Source organism: Salvelinus sp. IW2-2015, linkage group LG15 (genome assembly GCF_002910315.2).
Source record: "Salvelinus sp. IW2-2015 linkage group LG15, ASM291031v2, whole genome shotgun sequence".
Taxonomy (NCBI): domain Eukaryota; kingdom Metazoa; phylum Chordata; class Actinopteri; order Salmoniformes; family Salmonidae; genus Salvelinus; species Salvelinus sp. IW2-2015.
This window is the reverse complement of record NC_036855.1, coordinates 51,155,933-51,171,731: the sequence shown is the minus strand read 5'-3', so window position 1 is coordinate 51,171,731 and position 15,799 is coordinate 51,155,933. Positions and strand designations below refer to the sequence as shown.

The 15,799-nt window shown below is 41.8% G+C and overlaps 1 protein-coding gene across 3 annotated transcripts in view; it reads right to left on the bottom strand.

Annotated features, from left to right (window-relative positions):
* Window positions 1-15,799, bottom strand: part of LOC111974722 (activating molecule in BECN1-regulated autophagy protein 1A) — a 294,670-nt gene that overhangs the window by 219,701 nt on the left and 59,170 nt on the right. For all 3 annotated transcript variants that reach the window (XR_011481056.1, XM_024002685.2, XM_024002686.2), the window contains exons 14-15: window positions 13,443-13,597; window positions 8,147-8,286 (exon numbers count right to left, since the gene is read on the bottom strand). Coding sequence is in view for 2 of the 3 variants with exons in the window: in XM_024002685.2 (XP_023858453.1) it covers window positions 8,147-8,286; window positions 13,443-13,597 (295 nt within the window). In the remaining variant the exon portion in view is untranslated. The remainder of the gene's footprint in view (window positions 1-8,146; window positions 8,287-13,442; window positions 13,598-15,799) is intronic.

The window sequence follows — 15,799 nt, the reverse complement described above, 5'->3', positions numbered from 1 at the left end:
AGGAGAGAGAAGGTGCTGGATATCATGAGTGTGCATCTGGTTTACAAGTCCCTACATTTTCTGCTTCAAATGTAAGAAAGCCACTSTGTAAAGTGAGAAGCAGGAGTGGGATAATCAATTTCAGGATAGATTTCCTCAGGTAACTGTACATGTGAAACCCTGGTTCCAGTCAGATAACCAATCAAAGTCCGCAGTTAACCTGACATAGACCCTGTACTAACTAGCAAGGAATTGCTCGCTTCGAGGCATGTAACATTGAAACATGCATGAGAGCATCAGCTGGTCCGGATGATTGTGTGTTCACGCTCTCCGCAGCCGATGTGAGTAAGACCTTTAAACAAACAGGTCAACATTCACAAGGCCGCTGGGGCAGACGGATTACCAGGACGTGTACTCCGAGCATGCACTGACCAACTGGCAAGTGTCTTCACTGACARTTTCAACCTCACCCTGTCTGAGTCTGTAATACCAACATGTTTCAAGCAGACCACCATAGCCCCTGTGCCCAAGAACACTAAGGTAACCTGCCTAAATGACTACCGACCCGAAGCACTCACGTCTGTAGCTATGAAATGCTTTGAAAGGCTGGTCATGGCTCACATCACCACCATCAWCCCTGGAAACCTTAGAGCCATTCCAATTTGCATACCYCACCAACAGATCTACAGATGATGCAATCTCTATTGCACTCCACACTGCCCTTTCCCACCTGGACAAAAGGAACACTTATGTGAGAATGCTATTCATTGACTACAGCGCAGCGTTCAACACCATAGTGCCCTCAAAGCTCATCACCAAGCTAAGGACCCTGGGACTCAAGACCTCCCTCTGCAACTGGATCCTAGACTTCCTGACGGGACGCCCCCGGGTGGTAAGGGTAGGTAACAACACATCCGCCACTCTGATCCTCAACACGGGGGCCCCTCAGGGCTGCGTGCTCAGTCCCGTCCTGTACTCCCTGTTCACTCATGACTGCACGGCCAGGCACAACTCAAACACATTCATTAAGTTTGCCGTTGACAACAGTGGTAGGCCGGCCTGATCACCGACAACGATGAGACAGCCTATAGGGAGGAGGTCAGAGACCTGACCGTGTGGTGCAAGGACAACAACCTCTCCCTCAATGTGATCAAGACAAAGGAGATGATTGTGGACTACAYGAAAAGGAGGATCGAGCACGCCCCCATTCTCATCGATGGGGCTGTAGTGGAGCGGGTTGAGAGCTTCATGTTCCTTGGTGTCCACATCACCAACAAACTAACATGATCCAAACACATCAAGACACTCGTGAAGAGGGCACGACAAAACCTATTCCCCCTCAGGAGACTGAAAAGATATGGCATGGGTCCTCAGATCCTCAAAAGGTTCTACGGCTGCACCATCAAGAGCATCCTGACTGGTTGCATCACTGCCTGGTATGGCAACTGCTCGGACTCTGACCGCAAGGCACTACAGAGGGTAGTGTGTACGGTCCAGTACATCACCGGGGCCAAGCTTCCTGCCATCCAGGACATCTATACCAGGCGGTGTCAGAGGAAGGTCCTAAAAATTGTCAAAGACTCCAGCCACCCTAGTCATAGACTGTTCTCTCTGCTACTGCACGGCAAGCAGTACCGGAGCGTCAAGTCTAGGTCCAAGAGGCTTCTAAACAGCTTCTACCCCCAAGCCATAAGACTCCTGAACAGCTAATGAAATGGCTACCCAGACGCTGCTGCTACTTTGTTATTATCTATGCATAGCCACTTTAATAACCCTACCTGCATGTACATAATTACCTCAACACCGGTGCCCCCCACACATTGACCCATTGACTCTGAACCGGCACCCCCTGTATATAGCCCCGCTACTGTTATTTACTGCTTGTAGTATCCTTAGAGGCTTCTTAGATTGATGACTCATGAGCTATGCTATTTTCTTATTTACATTTTTTCAAACATATGATCTGAAAAAGCCTGGCGGAAGTCTCTCTCTAATAGAGCGTCTCAGAGGTGGTGTAGCTGGTGCCACCAGATCTTCACCCCTTGATGGTGAAACAAAGTAATTTTGTGGAGACTTCACAGGTGGAGGTCGTCACGGACTGGTGGTCTCAGGAAGTTGAGCATTGTTGGTCTCAGGTGGTTTGTCAAACTGCAACTCTGGGGAACGTTCCAATGTCCTATCCTGTTCGTTTAAGAATTGATCCAGATCCCCGGATGGAACTGGAATTCGAGCTCGGATCTGATCCACGTGTCTCCTTAGTCTTTGTCCACTTCCGATGATCACAGTATAGGATACTGGTCCTGAGCAATCCTCAATGGAAGGAACATTTTTCCTAGGGAAGGTCCAGCGTAGTCCACATGTAGTCGTGTCCATGGTTTTTCTGTCCATTCCCATGGATGTAATGGCGCGGTGGGGGGGGTGACTTCCTGTTACTCTGACATTCTGCACACCGGCTAACCTCATTTTCCACATCGTGGTCCATCTTTGGACACCAGACTTATGACTTCGCTAGGCCTTTCATTCTCGACATACCTGGATGCGACTGATGCAACAACTTCAGTAGCATACCCCGCCCTTGTGGTGGGATAACTACTCTTGAACCCCACAGAACACATCCATCTCGAACACTCAATGCCAAGCGGCGAGTGTAGTAAGGCATGATCTGAGGCTCTGTCACTGTAGGCCATCCTTTCAGGATACATTCATGCACTTGTGATAACGGCACATTCTTTGAAGTCCATTGTCTGATTTGTGCCGTGTTCACCGGTGCATCATCCAACACYTCGATCATCAAAACCTGGTCATTTTCTTCTTCCTGAAWGATAATTTCTGGAAAGGGCAGCCTACACAGAGCATCAGCATTCCCATGGTATCTACCTGGTTTGTAAATTATTCTGTACTCGTAGGCCCTGAGCCACACAGCCCAACGTTGAACTCTTGGAGAGACCATTTGTGGTACTGGCTTTTGTTCATGGAACAGAGAGATCAGAGGCTTTATGGTCGGTCACAATAGTGAATGTTCTCCCGTATAAGTACTTGTGGAATCTCTGTATTCCGAATATGACAACCAGTCCTTCCTTGTCCAGCTGAGAGTACTTTTTCTCCGCTGGCGACAACGTTCTTGACAGGAACCCGATAGGTTTCTCTGCACCATTCTCCATCCGGTGTGATAGCACCGCCCCCACACCATACGACGAGGCATCACATGATAAGATGAGATCTCTGTCTGCTTAGTAGTGCACTAGCACTTCAGCTGATTGCAGTAACACCTTTGACTTTGCAAAAGCTTCTTCCTGTCTTTCTGACCATTTCCAGGCCACGTCCTTCCTTAACAGTTGATATAGAGGAGCAAAGAGGGTAGTGAGGTTCGGGAGGAAGCGATTATAATAATTCAGTAAGCCTAGATAGGCTTTGAGCTCTGTAACGTTTGTCGGAGCTTCCACAACAGCCCTCACTTTAGCTTTGACAGTGAGTAACCCCTTGGCATCGACCTTGTGACCCAGGTACTGCACTTCATCAGCTAACAGTGTACACTTGCTCCTCTTCAGCCGGAGACRGGCGTCCTCCATCCTCCTCTAAGTTTCTGAGATGTTCCTCCTTCGTGACTCCCGTGACAAGAATGTCGTCGAAGTAAACCGCTACCTTGGGTATCCCCTGCAGAATTCCCTCCATAGTTCTTTGGAAGATAGCTGGTGCAGAAGACACCCCGAAAAGTAAGCGTTTATAGGTAAACATCCCTCTGTGGGTGTTTATGGTCAGGTACTTCTGTGAAGCTTTATCCATTAGCACTTGCTGATATGCGTGACTCATGTCCAGTTTTGTGAACTGTTGCCCTCAGGTTAACATTGAAAGCAAATCCTCCACTTTGGGTATGGGGTACTGCTCCAGAGAGGGAACTCTACTTACAGTCAGCTTATAGTCACCGCATAATATGATTGAACCATCTGGTTTTAGTATAGGAACAACCGGTGCTGCCCACTCAGAAAACTTGACAGGTATAATTATATCCTCTGCTAAGAGTCTGTCAATTTCCTCATCCACTTTAGGCTTCATGGCATTTGGAACTGATCTTGGCCTATAGAATCTGGGAGTAGCATCAGCAGCAACATGAAATGTAGCTTGGACCCCTTTTAATGTCCCTAGCTCTTCTTTGAAAACACACTCAAGCATTGAAAGCACCTGCTGTAGTGTCAATGTGTCTGTGGTGACATGTTTGATTTCATCCCAGTTACATTTTATTTCCTCCAACCACCCTCTTCCTAGTAAACTGGGGCCAGTACCTTCCACTACTAAGAGAGGCAGACTTTTCTTTTGTCCTTGATATTCCCCTTGAACATCAGCAACTCCAATCACAGTGATCTTCTCCCCTGTGTACGTTTTGAGTTTAATGGGGGTGTCTCTCAGTTTAGGCACTTCAACATTTTTCCACTTCATGTAGAATTGAGACCTGTTCCTCAGTGTGACACTACATCCTGTGTCTAGTTCAAACGGTACATTAKATCCATTTATTCCCATTTCCACAATGAAAGGCTTCACCTTCTTKATATTCGCCCCCTGTGCACTGTACATTGAGAARGCTTGCTCTGCGTCTGCGCACTCACTTTCACTTTCTATCCCTTGATTAGAGCGGTAGCTAGAGCGTCTGGAGGTATTCGGTTTTCTGTCCGTTCTCTTTTCTGCAGCCCGTGGCTTTTTTTTTTATTGCGGCACGCCCTCGCAATGTGGCCTATTATCCCACATGCATAACACTTTTCATGTTTGAATTTACAGTCAAACGCTGCGTGTTTGCCTTTGCAACGATAACAGTCTATTGGCTSCTGCCCCACGGCTTTCCGTTCTTTGAAATTCAGCGCGCTCAGAGCGGCTCTCTTTTATTGTATGGCACGCAGTTGCGCCCCCTGCCTGCAAATCCAGTGCATTTCTATTCGCAGACTCCATGGCCTGGGCCAGTTTGAGTGCATTCTCAAACGTGAGATTAGGCTCTGATAACAAGTGTATTTGTATCCTGTCATCGTTAATCCCACACACCAGCCGATCGCGTAGCATTTGCGATAATGTATTCCCATAYTTACAGTCCAATGCTAGTTCTCAACTCAGACACATATTTCCCCACTGATTCGATAGGTTTTCTCATGCGTGAATCAAACTTGAATCTTTGTACTATCTCACTGGGTTTGGGGTTGAAGTGATTTTTTAATCTATGAATGACTTTTCTCCCTGGTTTATCTGGGCTCAACAGGTTTCTCATTAAGCTGTACGTCTGTGCACCGACAACGCTTATGAGTATGGATTTCTGTATAGCGGCATCAGTTATTTCATTAGCAGCAAATACCAGGTTACTACACTGCTGCTCCTTAATTATTTGTTTTTCTTATCCCTTACTTGTTTTTGTGTTGGTGTTTTTCTAAAAGCTACATTGTTGTTAAAGGGCTTGTAAGTAAGCATTTCACTAAGATCTACTACACCTGTTGTATTCGGCGCATGTGACAAATAGATTTGATTTATTTTGATTTGATTTATAATTCCTACCTGTACCATTAGAGTATTTGGCCCGAAAAGCTTACATTTTAGACCCCCAGCACACTAGCTGTGAATCTGAAAGGAAGTTCAAGTATACAATCCAAGAAAAGCTGCCAAGAACAGAATACATGGTGGGAGTTGGGTCAAACTTTCAGGAGATGGATAAAGAAATAATATCGACAGTATTAGGACCAAGAGGGAGAAAGTTATTATTTTATGAGACTATTTCCCAAACAAGGCCACTATCTCTCTCTGTCCTGATCTCATTMCAGTTTCATCAGCAACAACACGTCCCTGCTCCGAAGCAAAGCTGCTTATAGCACAGCATGCTTGATATTAAAAAAAAAGAGTTACATTGCATTATTTTTCATGCTGTTATTCTATATAATAYAACAGAAAGGCTGCAACAGCCAGGCTTGCAGAATTGAATTACGGGGCTGAAAAATCTATCCCACGGTAGAAAACATCCACAACAAGTCGTACCCAAATCCCCCTAAACCAGGACAATGGAAGACAATGGAATGTGAGCAATTTTGGTGTGGGATGACCACTATACTGAGAAATCAGACAGCCAGAGACGGTGAGACGTCTGGGTAACAGCCGAGTTTGACAGGCTGCTGTTAGAACACCGCTGTTCGATTAGGCTTTCYTGGGTTGATTAGGCTACCCAACTGGTCCCAGTGCCTTCTGTTGCTAAAGAGGTCACTTTGACCACACAATGACCAACAGAACTCCGCTAGACCGTACTCCACTTGTGGGGCAAGCGACCACTTTTCCACTCAAATGGTATTTGGTCAAGGTAAAAAAGGTGGCTATCAGTACAAARCTGTAGACTGTAGTTGAAACAAATATTAAATGGTTATCATCAAAGAAAGGGTAGACTGAATTACTAATCCCCTAAACAGTTGTTCACCCAAAATGGCTGATGATCATCGTTTGCTCTGATTCAAATGTCAAACTGAACGCAGTTAGCCACCATCGATCGGCTGTTTTGSCTAGGAGGGAAATCACCTGTAAAACCGAAATGTGGATAAAAAGTTCACTACGAGTTAAACAAGCAGCCTTAKATAGTTTTTCATCCAAGCAGAAAATGTAATATTGTAGGAAAAGAAAAAACAAAATTGATTGAAGATTTCAGGGTTCTCGTCAATACGTACAGAGCGAGGAAACTGCCTCTTCACCTCAGAAGCCTGCCTGTGGGCAAATCAGAAAACATTTTTCTCACGCTGCCAACACATATGAGAGATGCCAGATATTCAAATGCAGCTTAAAATGCAGCTTTCTGCAGAAAGAAGACGTGTGCATCGTTGCTGTTGGTAGTGCTGCTATACGAGGTCCGGCCATATACACAAGGTCCTTCGTATAGACCTTTAGACATGTTTGATCATGTAATTTACACAACGCAGGCAATTAAAGAGACTAGAGAACACAAACACATCCGGGGGTTCTGGTCTTCATTTCCCTCTTTAATGATCCCTGCTCAACAGCGTAGTAGATGAGCCACTGATTGCAGCACAACTGTTTCTACCATTAGTAAACACACAGGGATATAATAGGCTTTCCCCAATAGGGAATGTGGAGTCTATGCTGCAGTGGTATACTGTACAGTATGTCCATGGAGAGCACTGTGTGTGTTCCTCCTCTTGTGATGTTTGTTTGGTTATTATGCACCTGTGGTGCTGTATGTAGGAARGCTATTCATGTATTTTTTAGACCACAATTAGGGCTTCCCGATACAGATGCGGTTTTAAGTGTCTCTTGCATGTACAGTGACTCTCTGGGTAAAGGTACGATTATGGTTGGATCATTAAAATGACTGACATAAATTTGAGACAATTTGGCTGTTGAAAAATACGTTTAAAAATTCCCAAATTTTCCTCTTCAAAATCACATAACATTCTTTGTCTAGACTTAACTATCGCTGTTAGTAAGGTTTGTAATTTCTATGTGTAGAAAATCCTGTTTGGTCATAATGCACATTTTACTGGTGTTGGATAACTTGGCTATAGTTTTTGTTCTTTGAAGTAACAATGCAGGCCCGGGGGCTAGGGAGAACAAATCATCCTTCCTCTGTAACACGAGACAATTTATTTCAGAAAGCCAGACATAACAGAGAAAAACATAACTGAAAAACTTTTTGAACTTGAGTTCGAACACGCTCCTCTGACTTGACTTAGCTGACGAKAGCTGGCTGAATAAGTCAGTGGGCGCTCCATCGATCCAACTCCCTGCCCTGCCTGCCTGCCGTGGGTGGGTGGGAGCTGCTGCCTGCCTTCCCGAATGCCAAAGGCTTTAAAGCCATGAGCACTGGGACTCTCTTAAGGGCCATTAGGTAACCACACAAATGAGGGGATTCTTGTCCCTCAACAGAAACAGATATCTAAAGCGGGGATAGAAAATACACTAATTGGCTATTAGTTTTTCACTGTTTCCGTACAAATGTAAAACAAATACCTGACATATAGAGAAAGGTGCTTAGGGAGAAATCTAGCCACAGGCCACTCCTGATGTAAACATACTGTGGTAGTGAGAGAAGAGGTAGTGAGGACAAACTTAGGTCTCTAAGCCAGGGGCAGATTGCACTGTGCGAGAGGGAAGGCAAGAAAGAGAGAAACAGAGGTATATAGAGTGCGTAGTGCAGACTTACACAGGTCTGCAGATGACTAGGTCTCCCTTGTTGGTACCGTATGCAAGCCCCAGGCCAGGTTCTGGGAGCCAGCGGGCCGAGTTGATGCTGACGTGTCTCCGCTGATCAGAAGCCATGGGGTACACCACATCAAACATTCTCTAGGGTCGAATGGGAACATACGGAAATAAATCAATTACAGACAGAGCAAAGAGTACCACTATTGTCCCAATATGATACAACCTAACAACAAAAATACTAAAATTAATTTTATTGCATTAGCACCGTCTTCTAATGAGCTTTATCTTTCACTTTAGATTAGCATGTTATAACTTATTAATTTCATGTTAATATATTGGTTATCAATTAACCCGAGAATTCAGAACCTGAGACATAATCCGTTACTAGTGCGGGAATAGCAGAACAATGTTAGAACTTTAGTCTGTCTGCTGAAATGCTGATTAGAGTTGTTGAGTCGAGCAGCTCCCTGTCTTAACGGTTGGCTGTTCCCTCAATGAATCAAGTTCAGAAGAGACGTTGCTGGAGTGCCCATTTAAGAGCAGTCACCTTGGCTTGTCACACCACTTCTCAATATGACTAGCCAAAACTGCTGCTATGACAACCATATCAGGTGACTGACACGGGTACTACTTCCTGCCTCTGCGTTGTCTGCCTCTTACCTTGTGAAACGAAGATGAATGACCACATATACCCGTCTGTCTACATCTGCATACATTTTACACCACTCCGAGACAAAATACGYAGAAATAACAAAAGGAGAAGGGTAAAAAGTTGTTTGATTCATCTCCAAACGTAGGAGCAAGACAGCATAATTGGAGATCTGCATAAGAGCTGTCAGCTCAGAGAGCCTTATTGGACAGTCTATGCTGCCATAACTTGGGCGGTGTGTCAGATGTGCTCGCAGAGAATGCAAAATGTTCAACTTACAAATTGAGAACACATCTAACACATTCCCCGTTTGCTATATGTAAGAGTCACAATTTCCAATTTGATAGGAACAAAAAACAGCAAGTTATTTTATTATTTTTAGGTGGTAGATAAGCTTAAATATTGCAGATAAATTGTAGCTTCTAATGTAATTTTCTGCGTCATTTCCAATCCCATTTTAAAAATATATATAGTTGAAGTCAGAAGTTTACATACACCTTAGACAAATACATTTTTCACAATTACTGACATTTAATCCATGACAAAATTCRCTGTCTTAGGTCAGTTAGGATCACCACTTTATTTAAGAATGTGAAATGTCAGAGTAAATGCAGAGATAATGATTTATTACAGCTTTTATTTCTTTCATCACATTCCCAGTTGGTCAGAAGTTTACATACACTCAATTAGTATTTGGTAGCATTGCCTTTAAATTGTTTAACTTGGGTCAAATGTTTCGGGTAGCTTCCACAAGCTTCCCACAATAAGTTGGGTGAATTTTGGCCCATTCCTCCTGACATAGCTGGTGTAACTGAGTCAGGTCTCGCACACACTTTTTCTGTTCTGCCCACAAATTTTCTATAGGATTGAGGTCAGGGCTTTGTGATGGCCACTCCAATACCTTGACTTTGTTGTCCTTAAGCCATTTTGCCACAACTTTGGAAGTATGCTTGGGGTCATTGTCCATTTGGAAGACCCATTTGCGACCAAGCTTCAACTTCTTGACTGATCAAATATAGGTGTCAAACAAATATAGGTGTGCCAAGCTTGTAGCGTCCTACCCAAGAAGACTCTATGCTGTAAACGCTGCAAAAGGTGCTTCAAAGTACTGACTAAAGGGTCTGAATACTAATGTAAAATGTGATATTTCAGTTTGAKATTTTTTATACATTTCCKAAAATTTATAAAAACCTGTTTTTGCTTTGTCATTATGCGGTATTTTGTGTAGATTGATTAGGGAAACATTTCTTATACATTTTAGAATAAGGCTGTCACGTAACCAAATGCGGAAAAAGGGAAGGGGTCTGAATACTTTCCAAAGGCACTGTACATAACATTCTATTGGTTGCAAGAATTTCGTACAATAATTTAAATWYAAAAATTCAACGTTTTGAATTCAGCGTTGTTTTGTGTATCAGTTCATAAACCATGTGCCATGGAATTAGTACATCGAAAATCTCTTCCCAACTATTTTGCAATCTATATGGCACAGGTGTCAATTGTTTGGTCCTTAAATGAAACTGGTATATCTATCACAATTTTCTTCAACCAATTTTGGTCTTTAATGCAGGGGCAGACATTTTTTTTTTGCTCATAGAAATAAAAAAAACGTGTCGCTAGTTGTAGGCAAGACCATAAGCAAATAGGTAAACTGTGATATGACTAAAGAGATAATTCAGGGTGATTGTTCCACAAATAGACAGGTATTTTCCTTTCCATGGTAGCAAGATCTTATCTACTTTCTATTAAAATTTCTATTAAAATTCACTGGAGTGAGAATTTCTTTCTTACGGGAGTATGTCCACATCCCCGTCAGACAATTGTATTGGTAAACTACACGGTAATGTAAAAGTTGTATTTTTTTGTGATCCATTACGTAATAAAGTACACATCATAATTTGGTTTTAATCAAGAGAGGTTAGAAAAGGTATCTAGATTCTCTATGAGGCTGTGGAGGGATCCAAATTGTGGATTTAAAAGAATACATTAATCAGCGTACAATGACACTTATGTTTTTAAGCCCTGAATTTCTAACCTCTCAATATTATTGTTGGATCCGATTTTAACAGCTAACATTTTGATTGCAATAATAAATAGATATGCCGATAGTGGACAACCTTATTTCACTCCTCGTGGCAGTTTAAAACTTTCTGAGAAGTAGCCATTATTGACTTTTTACACATAGGGTTACTATACATAACTTGAACTCATTTTAGTAGAGATTCTCCGAAATGGAAATATTCCAAGCATTTATATATAAACTCTAGTTGTACATTATCAAAGACCTTTTTCAAAGTAAACTATGAATACCAGGCCTGGTTTCCCAGATTTTTCATAGTGTTATATTGTTTCCAGTACTGATTAGGATGAATAATTTCCGACAATACCTTTTTAATTCTACGCGTTAAGCATTTTGCTAGAACACTGAAGTGTAAGGGGCCTCCAATATTTCAAATGGACTGGATCTTTAATATTTACCACTTGGATCCTATTTCAGTAATAATYAAATCTGACCTTGTGTGTCTGATAATCTACCATTCATATCGTAGTGGTTAAAGCATGCTAATAACAGTCCTCTGAGTATATCAAAAAAGTTTGGTATACTTCCACTGGTATGCCATTCAGCCCATCCTTTTCCCCCGGACTTAGAGGCTTTAATAGCATCAATACGTTCTTCCTCTGTAATTTGGCCTTCACATGASTCTTTCTGTACAGATGTTGATTTTACATTATTAATTGAAAGAAAAATCCATACAATTAGTTAATGGAGATGGAAGAGACTTAAATGAAAACATATGCTTAAAGTACTTTACTTCCTCTTTCAAAATATTGTTTGGTGAATCAGTAATTTTGGTAGCATTTCTATGTTGAAGATTTAAAAATAATAATKATTTGCTGCATTTTTCGCCATTATCCATCCAGTTCGCTTTTTTTTTAAATAATATATTTTCTTGAATAAGTTCATCCATTTATTTTTGTTTATCCTCTAACTTAGTGACCTTCTATGGTACAGTTTTTTTTGCTATCTGTGCTGTTAGTCCTTCCATTACCTTTGTTAATATGGACTCTTTTGACCTAAATTGCTTTTGTTTTAGAGATGAGTACTGAATTGCATGGCCTCTAAAGGCACATTTAAAAGTGTCCCATTCAATAATGGGATCTGCTGTACCTATGTTATGATGGGAAAAAGTCAGTTATAAATGATTGTCCTAAAACAAGTTATCATCCAATAGGCCTTGATTAAATCACCCCCCCCCCCGCCCCAAAAAGTTAAAACGTCACCTCAATGATCATTTAGCCTAGTTYCCATGGCTGCATGGCATCTTCAAAAATGGGGAGGGACAGAGAACAGTCTCACTAACAGCAAGAGGCAGGGGGAAAGACAGAAAGACAACATCAAAGTGGCACCCTGATGTTGTTTACTCAGCCAAGTCATTAGAGGCTGCCCAGGCAGTGGGTCCTGCTTCCTGCTTTCATCAGGCCCTCTGAGGGCTGGATCTGGGGTGYCCATGGGACACTGGGCTGTGTTCTGGGTCACTGGGATGTCACAGATGGAACCCTGGCTTCAAGCRCTGCATCATAAACACTTTACCCCTCATCCTTCACACACCACCTACCACATCCCCTGCTACATTCTGATACATGTACAGCCAAAACAGAGTCACATACTGAGCCACCAAACACAGAACACTTTCAAAGACTCTTCATTACTATTTAAGTGTGGCACATTGTGAGACTGTGTACACGGTGTGGTACATTCTCTAAAACGGTTTATAAAAAACACAAATTAAAAAAGGGAGAATGAAATGTTTCACAGTGCTGTTGATCATAGATCATCAAGACCACCAGCAGACAAGTTCCTCTGAAAGAGGAAAGGGAACACACTGTACTGTGGTCTGCCAAAGGGCCATGAGAYATCACGGGGTAGKTTTAAGACTTAAATTAAATGTGSATAACCATGATTCTACTTGGGGTCTAGCCAAATAAGTTTCTCCATTACACTAGACCACTTTGTACTGCTGGAATATAAAAGGCTAGAGTCTGGCACCTGGAGGCATGTGAAAAATACTCTCATTGATTGTAAGCCCATTTTCMATTCCCATCTTGTTGGAGCAAAAACATTCAAAAGCAGATCAATAAAGATATTTGGTACCTTCAGAATCCAGTTAAAGTASAGTCCATGCAGGCTCTGCCAGCGCTGGTTTGTTTGTTTGGGGTTGCTAATCTGGCTGGCCATTGTGAGAGGGCTGGAGCTGCGAGGGTATTATTGAGCTACTGTGCTGTACTGAATTGTAATGTCTGTGTCTCACGTTCCTCCTCAGTTGGTTAGATAAATGGGGTGAAAATCTATTGTTCATCCCCAAAAATGACGGCGTTAAAGTAGCTATTTATAAAGAGTCGTACTTCTTTGCCAGCCAGAAGCAGCCCATCATTTACATTCTCCTTTACCTCCAGATGTGGGCGGTTTCATTTTGTTACTGTCACCCTGCGGATGCTCACAGATGATGTGGGTCTAGGTTCTTGCTGGCATTTTCAAGTTCAATTCAAATAAACCTGAATCAAGACGCATTGATGAAAGCACAAATAAATGGCATAATAATGTTGTTGTTCCATGAAATTCCAAAGGATTAACGTTGGCCAAACTCACCCTCATGGAAGTCTCTCCACCATGGGGCTGCTGCAGGCGTAACACTTGCGCTACCATGTGGTCTGTAGTGTGATGGAGCAGGATCCTGCGGGAGGCCAAGCCCACCATCACGTAGTGGCCCATCGGGGACAGGCTGACAGAGATGGCATTAGGACCTAGACAAAGAAGAGATGGTTAGGCTACGTATGTTGAGCATGGATGTGTTTGGCATATAAACTTAAAGCAACTATTGAACACCTTTTGGCACGGTTTTACATGAGGGCCTAAAAACAGTATTTAAAGTCTGACTGAAACACTCCATAGTGTAAATTGCTTTATACATAATTGGGATTGTATTCTGAATGTCTCTGACTCAGCAGCTATAAATAACAGACAACAAGAACCATTAAATTAAACTTTCCTGCCTTCCCTGGTGCCTTAGATTGATGCATGCTACTGTACAAGCAGGCTAATGCAAGTCAGTTGAATTTCCTAACAAACCAGTTAAGTYTTTCTTAATTAATGGTTTTTGACGACAGTTGAATGTTTGTTCCCACTTGAGAAACATACAGTAAAACAAACTCTCATTAAAAGGCAACCATTTGGAAACCGATGCTATTATCCAGTTAGGAATCTGGAGTATATCCAAAATGGAGAGTCTCCCTCTGTTGAATGCAGCCTGCACCTGGTAAAAATCTAAAAGCTATATTTGTGTACTTGATTAAGCTATTGCCTAGTCTTAAATGACCGGTAAGTGTTTGTACTGCTCGTGAGAGTAGCTGAACTGTAAATTACGGTGTTCACAACTACTTTGGGCCTAGACCTGCTCTAAATAATTTGTTCGGMATTTATGGCTAAGCTAAATAAGTAGGCCTCCCACATTCCCATATCTACTTACCACCAAAAAAGTGTTGCCTAGATTAAAGCTTTAATTTGCCTTTATCAATCTTCATGCTTAATACGCCTTAATTAATATAATACTTACACAATACATGGACTTTATATTTCATCTTCAAACACGTAAAATGGATATGTACATTTTAKTCGGCTCCCGAGTGGCGCAGCGGTCTAAGGCACTGCATCTCAGTGCTAGAGGCGGCACTACAGACCCTGGTTCGATTCCAGGCTGTATCACAACCGGCCGTGATTGGGAGTCCCATAGGGCGGCGCACAATTGGCTCAGCGTTGTCCGGGCCATCATTGTAAATAAGAATGTGTTCTTAACTGACTTGCCTAGTTAAATAAAAGGTTGAATAAAAAAAATATAAAATGTGAATAGTCATGGGATGTGAGCTGATTAAAATGATATACAATGTTATCCTAGTAGCTGCTTTTACTATGACAACTATAAACCTGCCCCAAACATTCCATTACAATGATGTAAAATCCAATGTTGGGCCTGTTGAGGCCAATTATATTACTTTTACTATTCTAGTTACAGACCAATCTGCTATGGTCCCATAGGTAAYAATACATCTTCATTTAGAGTAACTGRGTGTAATGGTTTGCTGCTCTCATCATCAGGTGAAAACGTATTGGCATTCCTACGGAATTTTAAATGTATGCATCAAGTTTCTGGTCCTCTGTTTTATGAAAACAGTTAATAGGATAACATAGTATATAATTGTAATCGGCTCACATCCATAACTATTCACATGTACTGTACATATCCATTTTACATGTTTGAAGATTTAATACTGCCATTATTGATCATAATATCTTCCCAAATCAGCAATTCAGAAAGGTTTTTGGGCAAATTTTTGCCAGAATTATGTGAATAATTTAAAATGTTTATATATCTGGCTCACGAGGTTGTGTATTCTACATCACTATGAACATTTGAAGATATTTTTGAGCTTACTACAATTATATTTCATATAGGTATNTTTTGAGCTTACTACAATTATATTTCATATAGGTATGGTCATGTGAAATTATCCAAGAAGATCCCATTGAGTTGTTTGGCGGCCATATTGTAAAAAGGCTTCTATGGAGTTAATGCAGGAATTCTGTGATGGCCCYGTACCTACAAATCTTTTTAAAACACCGTTTTTTCTTGCTGTGTGTGCAATTTGGTGCCTCTATCACCAAAGTTACAATCCAAAAACATAGCGACCCTATTACTAGGGATGAGCGCGGTTATTTGAATACTCGAAAATCRGAACGGCCGTTAGTATTTGATTACTTGCGAGAGTATTCATTTGAGAGAAAAAAACATACACCTATTTTAATGAAAGGCTTTGTCTAAAATGCAATTATAAATGTAACATTGCAACATACAAGGATAGACCTTGACATTAAACATTTTWATAAAACAAAGTTAGTTTTTTTATGTGCGCCCCATCAACAAAACAAATCCGGTAGCCTAGGCTACACAC